The sequence below is a fragment of the Notamacropus eugenii genome, chromosome 1, assembly GCF_028372415.1.
Source record: "Notamacropus eugenii isolate mMacEug1 chromosome 1, mMacEug1.pri_v2, whole genome shotgun sequence".
NCBI classification, from domain to species: Eukaryota; Metazoa; Chordata; class Mammalia; order Diprotodontia; family Macropodidae; genus Notamacropus; species Notamacropus eugenii.
In genome coordinates this window covers 726202484-726217919 of record NC_092872.1, presented here as the reverse complement: position 1 = coordinate 726217919, position 15436 = coordinate 726202484, and the positions used below count along the sequence as shown (strand labels likewise).

The 15436-nt window shown below is 40.6% G+C and overlaps 1 protein-coding gene across 2 annotated transcripts in view; it reads right to left on the bottom strand.

Moving 5' to 3' along the window:
• Nucleotides 1-429: 429 nt before the first annotated feature.
• Nucleotides 430-15436, bottom strand: part of ST3GAL5 (ST3 beta-galactoside alpha-2,3-sialyltransferase 5) — a 55643-nt gene continuing 40636 nt past the window's right edge. For both annotated transcript variants that reach the window (XM_072636955.1, XM_072636954.1), the window contains exons 5-7: nucleotides 12000-12186; nucleotides 8333-8491; nucleotides 430-832 (exon numbers count right to left, since the gene is read on the bottom strand). In XM_072636955.1, the coding sequence (XP_072493056.1) occupies nucleotides 584-832; nucleotides 8333-8491; nucleotides 12000-12186 (595 nt within the window). In that variant the 3' untranslated portion in view covers nucleotides 430-583. The remainder of the gene's footprint in view (nucleotides 833-8332; nucleotides 8492-11999; nucleotides 12187-15436) is intronic.

The window sequence follows — 15436 nt, the reverse complement described above, 5'->3', positions numbered from 1 at the left end:
TACCCTTATCCACACAGGATGTTATACGCGGTATGGCTGTCATCAGTCAGGATGGCTCTCTTTGCTCCACTACCAGCCTATGCCCCAGAGAAGCTGCCTGCCCAGCTCTGCAGGACTTCAGTCCTTCTCTGCATGGCCATGGCAGAATTCCATGAATTCACACAACCAAGGAAAATAACACATTTGAAAATAAACATGTAAAAAACACCAGAGAATGACTGACACCTTCTCCCTCCCTCCACCTAATTACATGGTATGCTATGTGCAGTATAGAGACAGATTTCTAAAATGTAAATTATTTTCCAAAATAGAATGAAACAATATCACATAAATTCTCCTTAAAAATCTAAGTTCAGTTCCTAAAATCAACTTAGACAAATATTGTGCAAAAGCAAACACTGACCTTAAATAAATAACACAAGAAAATAAACTGATTTTGTTTGGAGTAAGAAAAACCCCAGCGATTTTTCAAAAATGTTAACACGATGAAAAATATGAAGCGCGTGGTCAGTAACCTGTTTGTGGAGCCCCTTTAAAGCTGCCCTCGCAGGTTAAAGCGCGAGGTTCCCTTTTCTCATCTTCTTTAAAATGCACAGTGTATTCCTCCGCTCAGGTCTGTCACGGTCCCTTCTTTCACGAGCTTTTGCAGAAATCTGGTTTCTGTTGTCAGGTTATGCATTGTTTGTTCATTCATGGCTGCCATGCAGAGGTTGTCAAAGTAGTGTAAAGGGGTCTGGGGCTGGTTGAGATCATATCCAAAACCTGCCAAACTGACCTCATCGCACAGATGGGTGGCCAGGACAACAGCGACTATGCCCATGGTGGGGACGTTCTGAAAAGGGAAAGAAAAGGTTTTTTTATAAAAGATTGCCCAAGTCACTCCAGTACCATAATTAGCGCCCTACCTTGGATGAATAACTCTTACTACATGCACACAAACGACACTTGTGTCCAATTACAGAATGTCTCCCTGTAGCCTTCTCCTCTCCACACAGAGCACATCTCTGTTCCTTTAAACACCCCTTACTATTATGGCTTCTAGAGCCTTCAGAATCCCACACATTTCCATCTCTCTTAAAATGTGTCTCCAAACCAAGCTCAATATCTGGAGGTGGTCTGCTTGGAGCAGTGTATGACAAGATCCTCACCTCCCTTGACCTGGTCTTTATGCTTTCATTAATATTAGGATTCTATTAGATGTTTTAGCTGCCACTGTACACTGTTGACCCCTGCTGAACACATGGTCAACTAAAACCTCCCAAATTTTCACATGAACTTTGGTCAAGTCATTGTCTCCTATTCTACACTTATGCAATTGAGTTTCTGAACCAAAATATAAGACTTTACATTTAGAATCACTGTATCAGACTTTTGGAATTGGTGGGAACCTTGGAGAACATTGAGTCCAACCCCTTCATTTTATATATGATGCCCCTGAGATAGAGATTAAGTGATCTGCTCAGGATCACACAACTAGGATATATCAGGGGGAGGATCTGAACTTGGATGTTCCTAATTCCAAGTACATCACTCTATCCACAGTACTGTTGAACTGAAATTTATACACATTAAATTTCATCTTGTGGTTTTAAGGCTATCATTCTAGTCCATTAAGGTCTTTACAAAATTGCTTTCTGTCAAATTAATTATCCCTCCAAGCTCCACTTCATTTGCAAATATGATAGACATGTTAATGGATGACAGGAAAGATAAACAAGACAGGACCTAGGAAAGAGTCTTAGATCATGTTAACAGAGATTGCCCTTCCTGGGTGATAGTGGTCCAATTAACTAATGTTCCTGGTACAGCTTTTCAACTAGCTTCAAATGTACTAAGTGCACTACTATCATTCAACCTATATTTCACCATTTGTGTCCACAAGAATATCATGGTGCTCTATCAAACATCTTACTAAAAATCAAGACTCGTCTGCCATTTCCTTGATTAAGAATCTAGTAACCTTGTGAGAAATGAAAATGAGGTTGGTTGGTCATCAGTGAACCACACAAACTCCTTTATAATCATTTTACCACCTGCCAAGAATCAATACTGGGATCTGACATTTCCAGAAATCACCTTTCCCTTCTTTTTTTCAACAACAGAACAAGAAACTCCAGATTTCTGATCATGTTCAGTTATGTCCAACTCTTCATGACCCTATTTGAGTTTTTCTTGGCAAAGATACTGGAGCAGTCTGCCATTTCTTTCTCCAGCTCAGATGAGGCAAACAGGATTAAGTGGTTTGCCCAGGGTCACACAGCTAGTAAGTGTCTGAAGCCAGATTTGAACTCAGGAAGATGAGTCTTCCTGATTCCACCTTCAATAGTTTATCCCACTGTGCCACCTTGATATCTCTAGCTTCCCAGTAAACAAGTTCAACCTGCCAGAGATTAAATTATTTCCTTTTTCCTGAGAGGTCAGCCCTGTTTCTCCTTTCCAGCTGAATCTGCAGATGTCTTGAGGAGAGACAGCTGGAGAGGATCATGACATGCCAAAAAGAGACTCAGACCTAACCGGAACGCTATCTCACAAAGAGAACTATTCCTGATGAAGAAAGTGAAAGTTTTTCCAAGATGCTGCTGCAGGTGCAGATGTGAACTACCAGCCAAGTTAGATGTTAGAGGCTAACATCAGAAGACAGATGCAAGTTTATTATATTCTATTTTTTTACGCTGTGGGACTAGAGAATCAACAAAGAATGGGTTCTGTGGCTTGGAAAGGGGATGATGACACTGACAACAGAAACACAGTGGAGTGGCTGAATTCCTTATTTTACTTCAGTTTTCTCTACCAATGAACAGTAAAATTTGGAATGGGAAAGGGCTCCAGCCAATGCTGGAGGTGAGCAGAGGAGCCGAAAAGGGCACTGTTGGCCCTGAAGCATCGAGGCCCAGAAAAGCAGCACATGTAACTGCTGAATCACTGTCAGGGAAACCTGAAGGATCATGGAGAAAAGGGGAGTCAGTTTCCTGAGTAAGGTTCACAACTTTCTCTGCTGGATTACTTATTCTTCTGTCAGTTCTTTCCTCGAGGGGCTTTTATTTCATTTGTTTTGTCTTGCTTCATTTCTGCTAGGTATTCATACAGTACTTGTGGAGAACCTATTCCTTTCTTTGAGTTTAAGCTTGCAATGATTACTGAGCTACTTGCTTCTTTGTTTTTGGGATCCCTCCATTTGCAATGACTTTTGATACAGGTTGAAATGTCTTTGAATTCCTCATCCCTTCAACTTTAGTTCCTGAACTGGGGCTTTGTGCCAGGGTCAGGCTCCTCTTCTCTCGGCTGCACTTCTGGGTGGAATGTTCTGCCCTGCTTCTCTACCTGGGCTTACCTCCCACAGTTAGGCCTCTCTGGATCTCTGAAGTTCAGAATGCTGGATCTTCAGGTCCCTTACTAGCATCTCAGATGTCAGGAATCTCAGAGCCATTGATGAATCCTTTTATATGAGGACTCTGGCCATTATGGTCACTGCTTACTGCCTTCATTCTCTAGCACTTCCAAGGTCTCCACCTTGGGGCTTTCTTGGGGCCCTTCACTCTTGCTTCCTCCAGGTATGGAGTTTTGTAGGTCCTGCATGTTTCATCATACAGTGTGTGGGCACTGGGTGTGTTGATAGATCCCTTTTCCTATTGCCCTCTGGCTTCTGGTTGACTTTTGTCTAATTATGAGGTGGAAAAAATTAATTAGTTTCTCAATGTATTTCTTGATAGGGGAAAGGGGCATAATAGCTGTCTTCAGTCATGTGGAGGACTGACACATGGAAGGGTTAGACGTTTTGTCTGGTACCACAGGGAAGAATTAGGAGCAATGGGTGGAAATTGCAAAGAAGTAAACTGATGTCTGGTGAGAGAGGAATGTACTAGGAGAAAGAGAAAGGGAGAGGCTGAATGTGGTATCTCACATAAAAGAGGGAAGAAAAAGGTTTTACAGTGAAGGGAAAGAGGGGGAAGGTGAGGGTGAGTGTATGAACCTTACTTTCATCAGAATTGGCTCAAAGAGGGAATAACATACACACTTAATTGGTTATAGAAATCTATCTTACCCTACAGGAAAGTAGAAGGGAAAGGGATAAGAGAAGGGAGGGGGAAGTAATAGGGGGAGTAGATCGAGGTAGAGGCTGATCAGAAGCAAAATACTTTTGAGGAAGGACAGGGTGAAAGAAGAGAGAGAATAGAATAACTGGAGGTGATAGGATGGAGGCAAATTTGGTTAGTCTTTCACAGCATGACTATTATGGAAGTGTTTTACATGACTACACATGTATAACCTATATCAAATTGCTTGCCTTCTCAATGAGGGGGGGGAGGGAGGAAGGGAGAGAACTGGGAACTCAAAGTTTTAAAAATGAATTTTAAAACTGTTTTTACATGTAATTGGGAAAAAAATAAAATACTAAATAGAATTTTTTAAAAAAAGAGTTAAGGAAAAAAAATGAGGAACAGATTTTCCTTTGGATGACAGAAAGCTCTTAACATATAGTACTCAAGAATAGTGTCATCCTCTTAGGAACTTATCCTTATAACCTATAAGTAATTTATCCTAAAATGTTGCTCTGGGAATGGGGAGAATGTCTTGTCCTGAAATAGTGGATAAGAAATTGATGAAATTGCCTTTTAAATGAATAAGCAATCTGATAAGCATTTATTTAGGATACTTGTTTAGACTTTGTGCTACAAAGAAATGAAGTACAATCAAGTTGGAAAAAGAACAATTTTAAAATACAGTTAGAATCTGAAATCTTAAAAGCATAGCGGTTAGATGAGATCTTCAAAGGGCTTCAACAGGGCTTGTAGTGAAACCAATTTAATAAACTAATGTTTATTGTGTGCCTTGCATGGTGCTAGGCACTGGTGATACAATCACAAAAAAAGAAACTATTACTATCTTCAAGAAGCTTACATCCTACTGGGGAGAGAGACTGTATCTATCTATGTATCTATATAGAGATATAGATATAGATACGCAGATGATAGATAGAAAGACAGATGATAGATAAGATAGATGACAGATCGATAGATGATAGACAGATGATAGATAGGGAGATGACAGATCGATACATAGATGATAGACAGATAGGCAGAAGATAGATAAGGAGTTAAAGTAATTTGTGCTGTTTGTCCTTTATTCTCTAAAAGGACCATGACATCAGGGAGGCAGTGCCATGGCATGCAAGTAAATTGGTTGAGGGAGAGCTGTGCAAAGCCACCAGCCTCACTTTCTCCTCCAGAGCCACCTGGTTTTTGAGGAAATCATGCACTTTAACAACTGTGGGGCTCAAGAATGTTTTCCTGCTAGGACTTCAATGAGACTGAGGCAAAGAAGGGGGAGGTTCTCAGCTTGGGGACAGACTACGCAAAGGCATAGAGAGAAGATGGCAAGTCTAGTGCACACAATTAGTTGGTTAGGAAATACCTGAAGGGGAATGACATGCTGCTGCAGTAGGTCTGGATAGGTATATGGAAGCCAGCTTGTGGAAGGAGGAAGACAGGATGAGGAGTTAATAGTTTACTGTAAAGGCAACAGAGATCCTCTTAAGGTTTTGAGCGGGGGAGGTAGATATGGTCAGACTAGTGCCCAAGACAGATTATTTTGTCAATCCTATGGCAGAACAATTGGAAAGGGAAGCAGGGAGACTAACTGAGAGGGCTGTCAATAGCATAAGTGAGAGGTGGGGTCTGTGAATGGAAAGAAAAGTGAGAACACAAGAGATGTGGAGGCAGAATCAACAAAAGTTAGCAAATGACCAGATGTTGGGAGGTTGGGGTGAGAGCGGATTATAAGCCTGTTTGACTGGAAGGGTGACAGAAAGAAGTCTGGAGAACAAAATAGAGTAGTTTGAGGAGGAATATGGGATTCATTTGGGATATGTTGAGATAGAGATACAATCAGACACCCAGGTGGAAATAAGTCCAGCAGGCAGATGGCATTAAGGGCTGGAGTCCAGGAGCGCAGCGAGAGCTGCTCACATGATCAGTGAGTCCGTGAGAACTGATAGTCTCACCAAGAGAGACATCTTTAGAAAAGATACAAGAAAGAGATTTGGGTGAACCTAAACTAACTAGGCTGGAAAGATGGAGCAAACAAAGGAATCTAAGGTGAGGAGGTCAGACAGATAGGAGGAAAATCAAGATGGAACTAGATCACAGAAATCAAGGGAGGAAAGAATATCCAAGAAGAAGAGACTGGAAATTGCAATAATGGCAAAGAAGCCAAGTAGAATACAGACTGAGAAAAGGCCATTAGGTTTAACATTTCAGAGACCAAACTGACCAAATGGTCAATTCAAAAGGCAATCCGTTTGAAACACTGCAAGAAGTAAGAGGTTTGAAATTGGAAGAAATGAGTGTAGATGACATCTGCTAGGAGTGTGGCTGTGAAAAAAGAGAACAGATAGAGGAGTGTAGCATGAGGGGATGGAAGGGCGCAGGCTGCTAAGTAGCAAGGAAGGAGTCAATTGATGAGGAAAGATTGAAGATGAAGAAAAGAGGGAATGACTGAGAGGGCAAATACATCAAAAGTATGAGCGGAGGACTTGGTCTTGGCAAGGGGCAAGGCCTTTGGTTTGAAAAACCTTAAGATCTATTTAAATATTGTTTCAATAGTCATGCTCATGAATAAGTTGACAATTTTATAACCCTAAGCTCTGTACATGAAATTTTAATTAAAAAAACATTTTTTCCCCTAACCTCATTAAGTGGGAAAGCATGCCAACCACCCATATAGGAAATTTGGTTATTCAGACCAGAAGGTCACGACTCTAGTACCACTGCTCACTGAAAATGCAGCCAGAGTATCAAGGCAAATTTCAGTTTAGCAATCAAAGTTCTTTACCAACCTGGCTATAGCCTATTCCTCTAGCCCTAACACTCTCCTAAAAGTACTTGATATTCTAGACAAACTCCGTCATTCAGGTTCTCCAAATACACTCTATGTTTTCCTTTGCATGTGCTTTTCTCTATACAGCTGTCTGCATCAACTGGGTTAAATGATTCCGATTCCTTCCCTTCTCTCTTTCCCTCTCTCTCTTTCTCTCTCTCTCCCTCTCTTCCTCTCTCTCTCTCTTCCTCTCTCTCTCCCCACCCACTTCCCCTCTCCCCTCTCTCCCTCCCTCTCTCTCTTCCTCCCTCCCTCTCTCCCTCCTTCCCTCTCTCTCTCTCCCTCTCCCCCCCACTTCCCCCTCTCTCTCCCCCTCAATTCCCCTCTCCCCTCTCTCCCTCCCTCTCTCCCTCCCTCCCTCTCTTTCCCTCCCTCTCCCTCTGTCTCTCTCCCCCCCCACTTCCCCTCTCTCTCCCTCCCTCTCTCTCTCTCCCCCCCACTTCCCCTCTCTCTCTCCCTCCCTCTCTCTCTCCCCCCCTCAGTTCCCCTCTCCCCTCTCTCCCTCCCTCTCTCCCTCTCTTTCTCTCCCCCCCACTTCCCCTCTCCCCTCTCTCTCTCTCCCTCCTCCTCTCTCTCCCTCCCTCCCTCTCTCCCTCTCTCTCCCTCCCTCCCTCTCTCTCTTCCTCCCTCCCTCTCTCTCCCTCCCTCCCTCTCTCCCTCCCTCTCTCTCTTCCTCCCTCCCTCTCTCTCTTCCTCCCTCCCTCTCTCTCCCTCCCTCCCTCTCTCCCTCCCTCTCTCTCTTCCTCCCTCCCTCTCTCTCCCTCCCTCTCTCTCCCTCCCTCTCTCTCTCCCTCTCTCTCTCCCTCCCTCTCTCCCCTCTCTCCCTCCCTTTCTCTCCCTCCCTCCCTCTCTCTCTCCCCTCTCCCCTCTCTCCCTCCCTCCCTTTCTCCCCTCTCTCCCTTTGTCTCCTCTAAATTCCCATGGGGCTTTGTATCCCTTATCACACCCTACAGTGCAATAATTATTTACATTTACATCACAAGACTGAAACACCTGAACCACAAGGCCCAAGCTCTTCCCCTACTATACTCTGCGTCCCTCAGAGGCGGGGCCTGTTCCATGTTCATCTCCGTGTGCCTCCCACAAGCACAGAACCTTCACTGAACACCCCTCTGCCTCCACACATAACACACACTGAACTGTATAGGACAAAAGCTGTATTTTATTTTTCAAACCAATAGGCACAAAACTGAGTCTTGTAGCAATAATATCCTGAAAGATACAATAGGGATATAAAAGAGCTATAATGTGTTCACCCTTAGGAGGTCAGTCACTGAAGCCCAACAATTCACTCAAACAGTAAAAGATGGAGAATTTTCCATTTAAGGCACAGACCTATATGTCTGTAAGTCTGTGCCTTAAATAGAAGAAGTCTACAACATTCAGAAAAATGTTAACTGTGGTCTCTCCCCAGAGATGACAGTTTTGTTTTGTTTTTTTAACAGAAGGATCATACCTGACTCCAGCCCCAGATTCTTGGTTGAGGTTCTGAGTAACGCAGCATGTCCATGGCAGTGTTTTTAATGATGACTGGATTCAGAATCCTAAACTGTTTTGATTGAAGTGGTATTTTCTCAGCGACATGCTTCCAAAAGAACAGGCGTACCCAAAGTGGCTGAAGAGGGGAAGTAATTGTTCATAATATTAGTAATAGTGATTCATGTTTATATAAGAGGTAGTGCATACAGTGCTGACCTTGGAGCCAGGAAGACCCAGGGTCAAGTCACACTTTAGACATCTACTGGCTGTCTGACCCTGGACAAGTTCTTAGTATTATAAGTCACTAAGACTAAGTTGCAGAGAAGGTATCCAGTACATTGGTGGCTGTTTCCTCGTTTGAGGATACTCTATAACAATAAAATCCCAAATCTGGTCCCTGTCCTCTATTTATGGAGCAGATTTTTGTCCCATGGGGATCATTTGAAGGAACAGGGATTACTTAACCTGAAAAAGCAATTTGAGGGTTGAGTTGTGTGTGTGTGGGAGAAACACGAGCAAGTATTTGAGGGCTATTATATGGGGCAGGGAGTAAGCTTGTTCTTGGCCTGAGGACTAAATGGATGGAAGCTGTACTATAGTAGATATGGGTGTGATAAAAGGAAACCCTTCTAACAAATTAGACATACCCAAAATGGGCTCCCTCCAGAGTGTGTCCTCACTTTAGGTCTTCAAGGGTAATATGAATGATCACTCAGTGGAGTAGCAGGTACTTGCAATCAGGTATGGATTCAGATTAGAGAGCACTGAAGGTGCCTTCCAACTTTGAGATGTTGTACCATGCCACTTTATCCATTTGTCAGCTCTATGAGGTTGGTACTTCAGATATTATCACTTCCAAATTTATAGATGAGGAAATTAAGACAGGTGATCTGAGCACAGAATTATCATACCTGGTACTAAAGCCCTGATCTTCTGACTCTAAACTCCATGCTTCTTTTCAGTTACCTATCGTGTTATAATACAACTCAAACCTATAGAACAACTTTATTGTTCTCATGATCTACGACTAATTTATCAACAAAGGTGATTTGTAATGGTCACTAACAATTCAGGTCAAGCAAACAGTATATGTTATATTTTTCTTTTTACCACTGCCTCCAGCTGAGGAATATATAATTCTGATTTCTAATTTAAAATCCTTGTCCAAATGGGTACATGATTTAGGTATAAAGATTGATACCATGAATAAACTGGAGAAGTAAGGAATAGTGTATTTATCAGATTTATGGAGAAGGGAAGAATTTTTTACTAAAAAAGAGATAGAAAGCATTATGAAATGCAAAATGGATAACTTTGATTACATTAAACTGAGAAGTTTTTGCACAACCAAACCCAATGCAACCAAAATCCAGAGGGATGTAGTAAATTGGGAAAGAATTTTTACAGCTAAGCTCGGGGATAAAGGCCTCATTTCTAGAATATATAGAGAACTGACTCAAATGTATAATCATACAAGTCATTCCCCAATTGATAAATGGTCAAAGGATATGAACAGGCAATTTTCAGAGAAAGAAATTAAAGATATCTATAATCATATGAAAAAATGCTCTAAATCACTATTGATTAGAGAGATGCAAATCAAAACAACTCTGAGGTACCACATCACACCTATAAGATTGGCAAACATGACAGAACAAGAAAATGATAAATGCTGGAGAGGATGTGGGAGAGTTGAAACACTAATTCATTGTTGGTGGAGCTGCGAGTGCATCCAACCATTCCGGAGAGCAATTTGGAACTATGCCCAAAGGGCTACAAAAATGTGCATGTCCTTTGACCCAGCAATATCGCTACTAGGACTGTATCCCCAAGAGATCATAAAAATGGGAAAGGGTCCCACATGTACAAAAATATTTATAGCAGCACTCTTTGTAGTTGCCAAAAACTGGAAGTCAAGGGGATGTCCATCAATTGGGGAATGGCTGAATAAATTATGGTATATGAATGTAATGGAGTACTATTGTGCCATAAGAAATGATGAACAAGAAGACTTCAGAGAGGCCTGGAAGGACTTATATGACCTGATGCTGAGTGAAAGGAGCAGAACCAGGAGAACTTTGTGCACAGAAACGACCACAGTGTGCGAGAGTTTTTTCTGGTAGACTTGGAATTTCATAATAACGGAAGAACTTCTTTAAAAAAATCCCAATGGTGGTTCTCTAAGGCAAAATGCCTTCCACACTCAGAGAAAGAAATATGGAAGTCATTCGCAGAATGTAGCAGATCATGTTTGTGTGTATGTGTATGTGTTTGTGTATCATGTTCTGATTTGTTATATGATTTCTTCCATTTATTTTAGTCTGACTACATAGCATGACTATAGTGAAAATATACTCAATAGAAAAGTATATATAGAACCCATACAGAATTGTATGCAGTCGTGGGGAGGGAGGGGGGTAGTGGGGGGTAGGTGGGGGGGGATAAAATCTCAATTGTATGGCAGTGATTGTTAAACATTAAAAAATAATAAAAAATAAAAAATAAAAAAAATAAAATCTTCTTCAATGCCAAAGAAGATAGCATCCTAATTACCTTATAGAAAAAGATCACAATTCTGAAGAACTTTATAATGCCAAGCTTTGAAGATCTAAGCTCCCCATGAGTATATAACAATCTGGTATGCAGTAAGGTTAAATAATAGGTATATTTTTTAAAAATTTATATAAAATGCTCCATTTTTCATATGGCTAATACTTAGGTATATCTACAATGATCTCATTTGGGATTTTCTTGGCAGAGATAGTGGAGTGGTTTACAACTTCCCTCTGTAGCTCATTTTACAGATGAGGAAACTGAGGTAGAGTTAAGTGATTTGCCCATGGTCACCCCGATGGTTAGTGTCTGAGGCCATATTTGAACTCAAGTCTTTCTGACACCAGACCTAAGAATCTATCCACTACACCACCTTGCTGCCCATAAAAGTTCATAGACATACAACCCCCCCAAAATTTACAGATATACATATATACCCCTGAAAGCAGTTAGTCTTTTATAAGTGATATTATGACCTGGGTCACATATATGAGCTGTGACTATAGTGCATCTTTTTGTGTAAAAAAACCCCAACAACTCTAAATGATGTTTGCTTTCCTAAAAATATTTTTGCAAGTTTTTTTCTGGAACTATCTTTGTATGTATTATATCTCTTTAAATATATTCAGTGGCAGTATATTTTTTATCCTTTGGGTCGACTCAATTTTTAAGAATGTCCAAAAGTCATTTGGAACCAATTCTGATAAACAATAGATGCCTAAACGGGGGAATATCATTTTTTCATATGACTAATGTAGTGATGAGGCTGGCTTTTTTTCCTTGATTGGCTCAATCGAGGTTCTGAAGGCAACTGACAAAGAAATACCTCCCCCAAATGAGTAGTGCAAACTCTTCACCCTCAGGATCAGTGTATAGCCTCCTCCCCAAGGGAACCATTTTGGAGGATAATTCATTTCACTGAACAAGGTCTGCCATGCTTGTTTGTAAATCAGTTCACTGCTACTTCAGACCTAGCTGGTAATGAGTACATGTTTGAGATTGGATGGCTCTTAAGGTCCATCTTCCGGCACCGAATCTCAAACCTTGTTTTAATCACGGCATGTATTTTGTAGCTGATTTTCATTCCTTACCACTGTTTCATTTTTTATCATTGCTTCAAGCCAGTTGAAATCAACACTCTTAAATAAAACCGCAACAAACAAGTCATTAGAATAATACTCGAGGTCCGACAATGGAGCTCCCTCTGGATAAGTCATTCTTATAGTGGTTTTATTCCCAACGTGATCTGTGTATCCCTGAACAGGTGCACTGTTTAACCTATTTTTTAAAAAAGAGAAAAATTTTAAAATAAATACCACAACTTTCTCACACTAATTACCTGTCATTGACCTTCATGCTATCCATACAAGGTGTGCCATGCAGTTAAAATCTAAACGCACATCTAGCAGTCCTTTTCATATCATACACAAATTACCATTTAACTCCATTGAATCAAGTTTTCTTCATTTTTGTTTTTTTTGTAATTATTGTCAACAACAAAAATCTAACAGCGGGATGGTATACTTTCTATACTTCTAAGCCAGCTAAAGATGTGGTTGGTTAGAGACAATCTTTACAGAAGTCTGATTGTTTCCTTCTCATGTTTTCACAAATGACACCTGACGTATACATAGATCATCCCCCCAAATTTTATTTATGCAAAAAAGAAAGCATATGAGTCAGTAGCTGTTAATGTTGACTTGGTCACCACTTGTTTTTGGTAATAATACACGAAGGGAAGGAAGGAAGGAAGGAAGGAAGGAAGGAAGGAAGGAAGGAAGGAAGGAAGGAAGGGAAAGAAACACACACAAAAGTACATACATATACATATATGTGTGTGTATATATATATATATATATATGTGGGTATATATATATATATATATATACATATATATATATATATATATATAAACGTACATATGTATTCTGTATTGTTTTTAACCTTCCTTCATAGATTGTATTTTCTAATCCTGTAAATAGACATTGTGGCTTTCTAATTTTGCCTCTCCAATAAAATCTAAAAACGTATACCATCTTGTTGTCTTATGTTCATTGTTTCTGCATTTCTGTTTATTCATTTCAATATCACACACACCTTAAAATATCATTCTATTATTTACCATCCATACTGTTTTTCATTCTTTTGAAATATTATAGTCTTTGAAATATCTTGAAAGTCAATCCCGATTATCTTTAAAATTGTGTTGTCTGCAGCATCGATTTCTTCTGTTTGTATATATTTTGGTCATCCTTCCTACAATCTCCTAAAGTGCCTTTTAAGCTTTCAAGGCACTTAGGCAGTAAAGTCAGAATTATGAGAAGGGGTTGCTAAAGTAATGCTGGCAGATCTGTTCCATTTCACAGCTACTTGCTATCCCACTCATCTGGCAAGTCTTCAGTCTTTGCCAGATTTCTCCCTGACCTCCCATTATCTAAGTGTGAATGTCCCTCCATCTCTGCCCTGGGTCCTTTTTTCTAGATAATCTCTACCACTTCTCTAGGCTTATGATATTCCTATATAGTAACTCTCACATTTAGACAGTCAGCCCTAATCCTTCTCCTAGATTCTAATCCCACAAGAGACTCCTGTGCTCATAGACTCATTGATCTTCATCTTCATATCCTTATAGGTTCATAAACCTGGAAAGTACTTAATATCATCTATTTCAATTTCCTCCTGGTCACCTGCCTGTGTATAACTTCACCGAGATGTTCCATTTGCATCTCAAACTCCAAATGTCTCAGATCAGACATATCATCTGCCCTTCTTTCAAACTTTCCTATTTCTGTTAAGGGTATCACTTATCTCCCAAACAAGTTTGTAACTTCAAAGTCACCCTTAACCTTTCACTTTTCCTTTATCACCATAGCTAATCACTTGTTGAATCCTGTCAAGTCTGTCTCTGCAAGACCTGTCAAATCATTCATCTCTAGAGAGACATATCCACAACCCTAGTTCTTGCTCCTGTGACCTCTCTCTCCCCTAGACTATTGTAATAGTCTCTTGGTTTCCAGTTTATTCTTTTTCCCTTCCATTCTCCACAAAGCTGCTATGATAATTCTAAGGCACATGTCATTCACTCCCCTGCTTTGCCGTCCCCAAATGTGGCTTCAGGGTAAAATACAAATTCTTAGCTATGCCCTTAAGGATTCCTATAATTTGACTCTCACCTTATTTCACATTACTCCCTCTCATAAACTTGAATTTTTAACCAAAGTTACTCTTCATACTCAACATTCCATTCCTTTCTATATGTGCACAAGCTGCGCCCTGCACGCATGTAATGCATTCCTTTCTCACCTCTGTTTCTTGAAAACCTTATCTTCCTTCAAAGTCTAGTTCAGAGGCTTGTTCCTCCATGAAGCCTTTCCTGATCCCTTCAACGGCCAGCCTTTTTGTCCTCAAATTATCTTATACTTATTTGTTTTAATGCTGCCTTCTCACAGAAGAATGTCATCTCCTTGAGGGAACGGATTATAATACTTCTTTTTTCCTTTCATCCCCAGCTTAGCTCCTTGCACTAAATCTCCAAATGTTTTGGGGAAAGTTACAGAGATGGTGAGTGGAGCCATAGGAGAATAGAATGTCACACCCACCCTAAGAGTGATGACAGCTGATTGGATTATTATACCAGAACTGGAAAGCAAGGGTGAAGAGTGGGGGGGATTTGGAGGGGCACGTATACAGGAACATGCTGGAGCTGCGCCTAAGTGTCGTAGGCGACTGAAGTAACCATTAGTGGGGACATCCTGTTCATCCTCTGTTCTGGGGATGAAAGGCTCATATCCTCTGGGGCTTGGTTTCTACTCTGGGTGGCATCATGGCTGACAAGGAGATGACTGCTAACCTCAGTCTGCTTGAAGGAAAACCTATGAATAGTCAGTCCTGTTTTTCAGTTCTTATCCTTCTTGACCTCTTGGCAGCCTTTAATATGATCAGTCACCCTTTTCTCCTTCATATTGTCTTCTCTCTGGGTTTTCATGACCCTATTCTCTCCTGGGTACTCTTCCTACATGTAGGATCATTTCTCAGTTGCCTCTGCTGGATCTTTGCCCAGGTCATGCCCATTAACTGTAGATGTCCCCCAAGGCCCTATTCTGAGCCTTCTTCCTTTCTCTCCACATACTATTTTCCCTGGTGATCTCATTAGCTCCCTTGGGTTCAATGACCATTTTGTGCTGATTATTCTCAGATCTACTTATCCACTTAACCACCTATAATTGGATATCTCATAGCCATTTTAAACTCAGCATAATTAAATCATAAAATGTATGCATTTAGCCTGTTGCCTTTTCTCTAACTAGGTTTTCAGGTCAGCAATACACATATAGATACACACACACATTTACATGTATGTGTGTATGTGTATATACACACACATGTATATGTGTGCATATGTGTGTGTATATATATGTGTATGTATGTATATATATCTTCATTACATTTCTCCTTTGACATTGCTACCATTTGAGTACAGGCCCTCATTACCTCCCACCAAGACTGCAATAGTCTCTGAGTGCTCTCC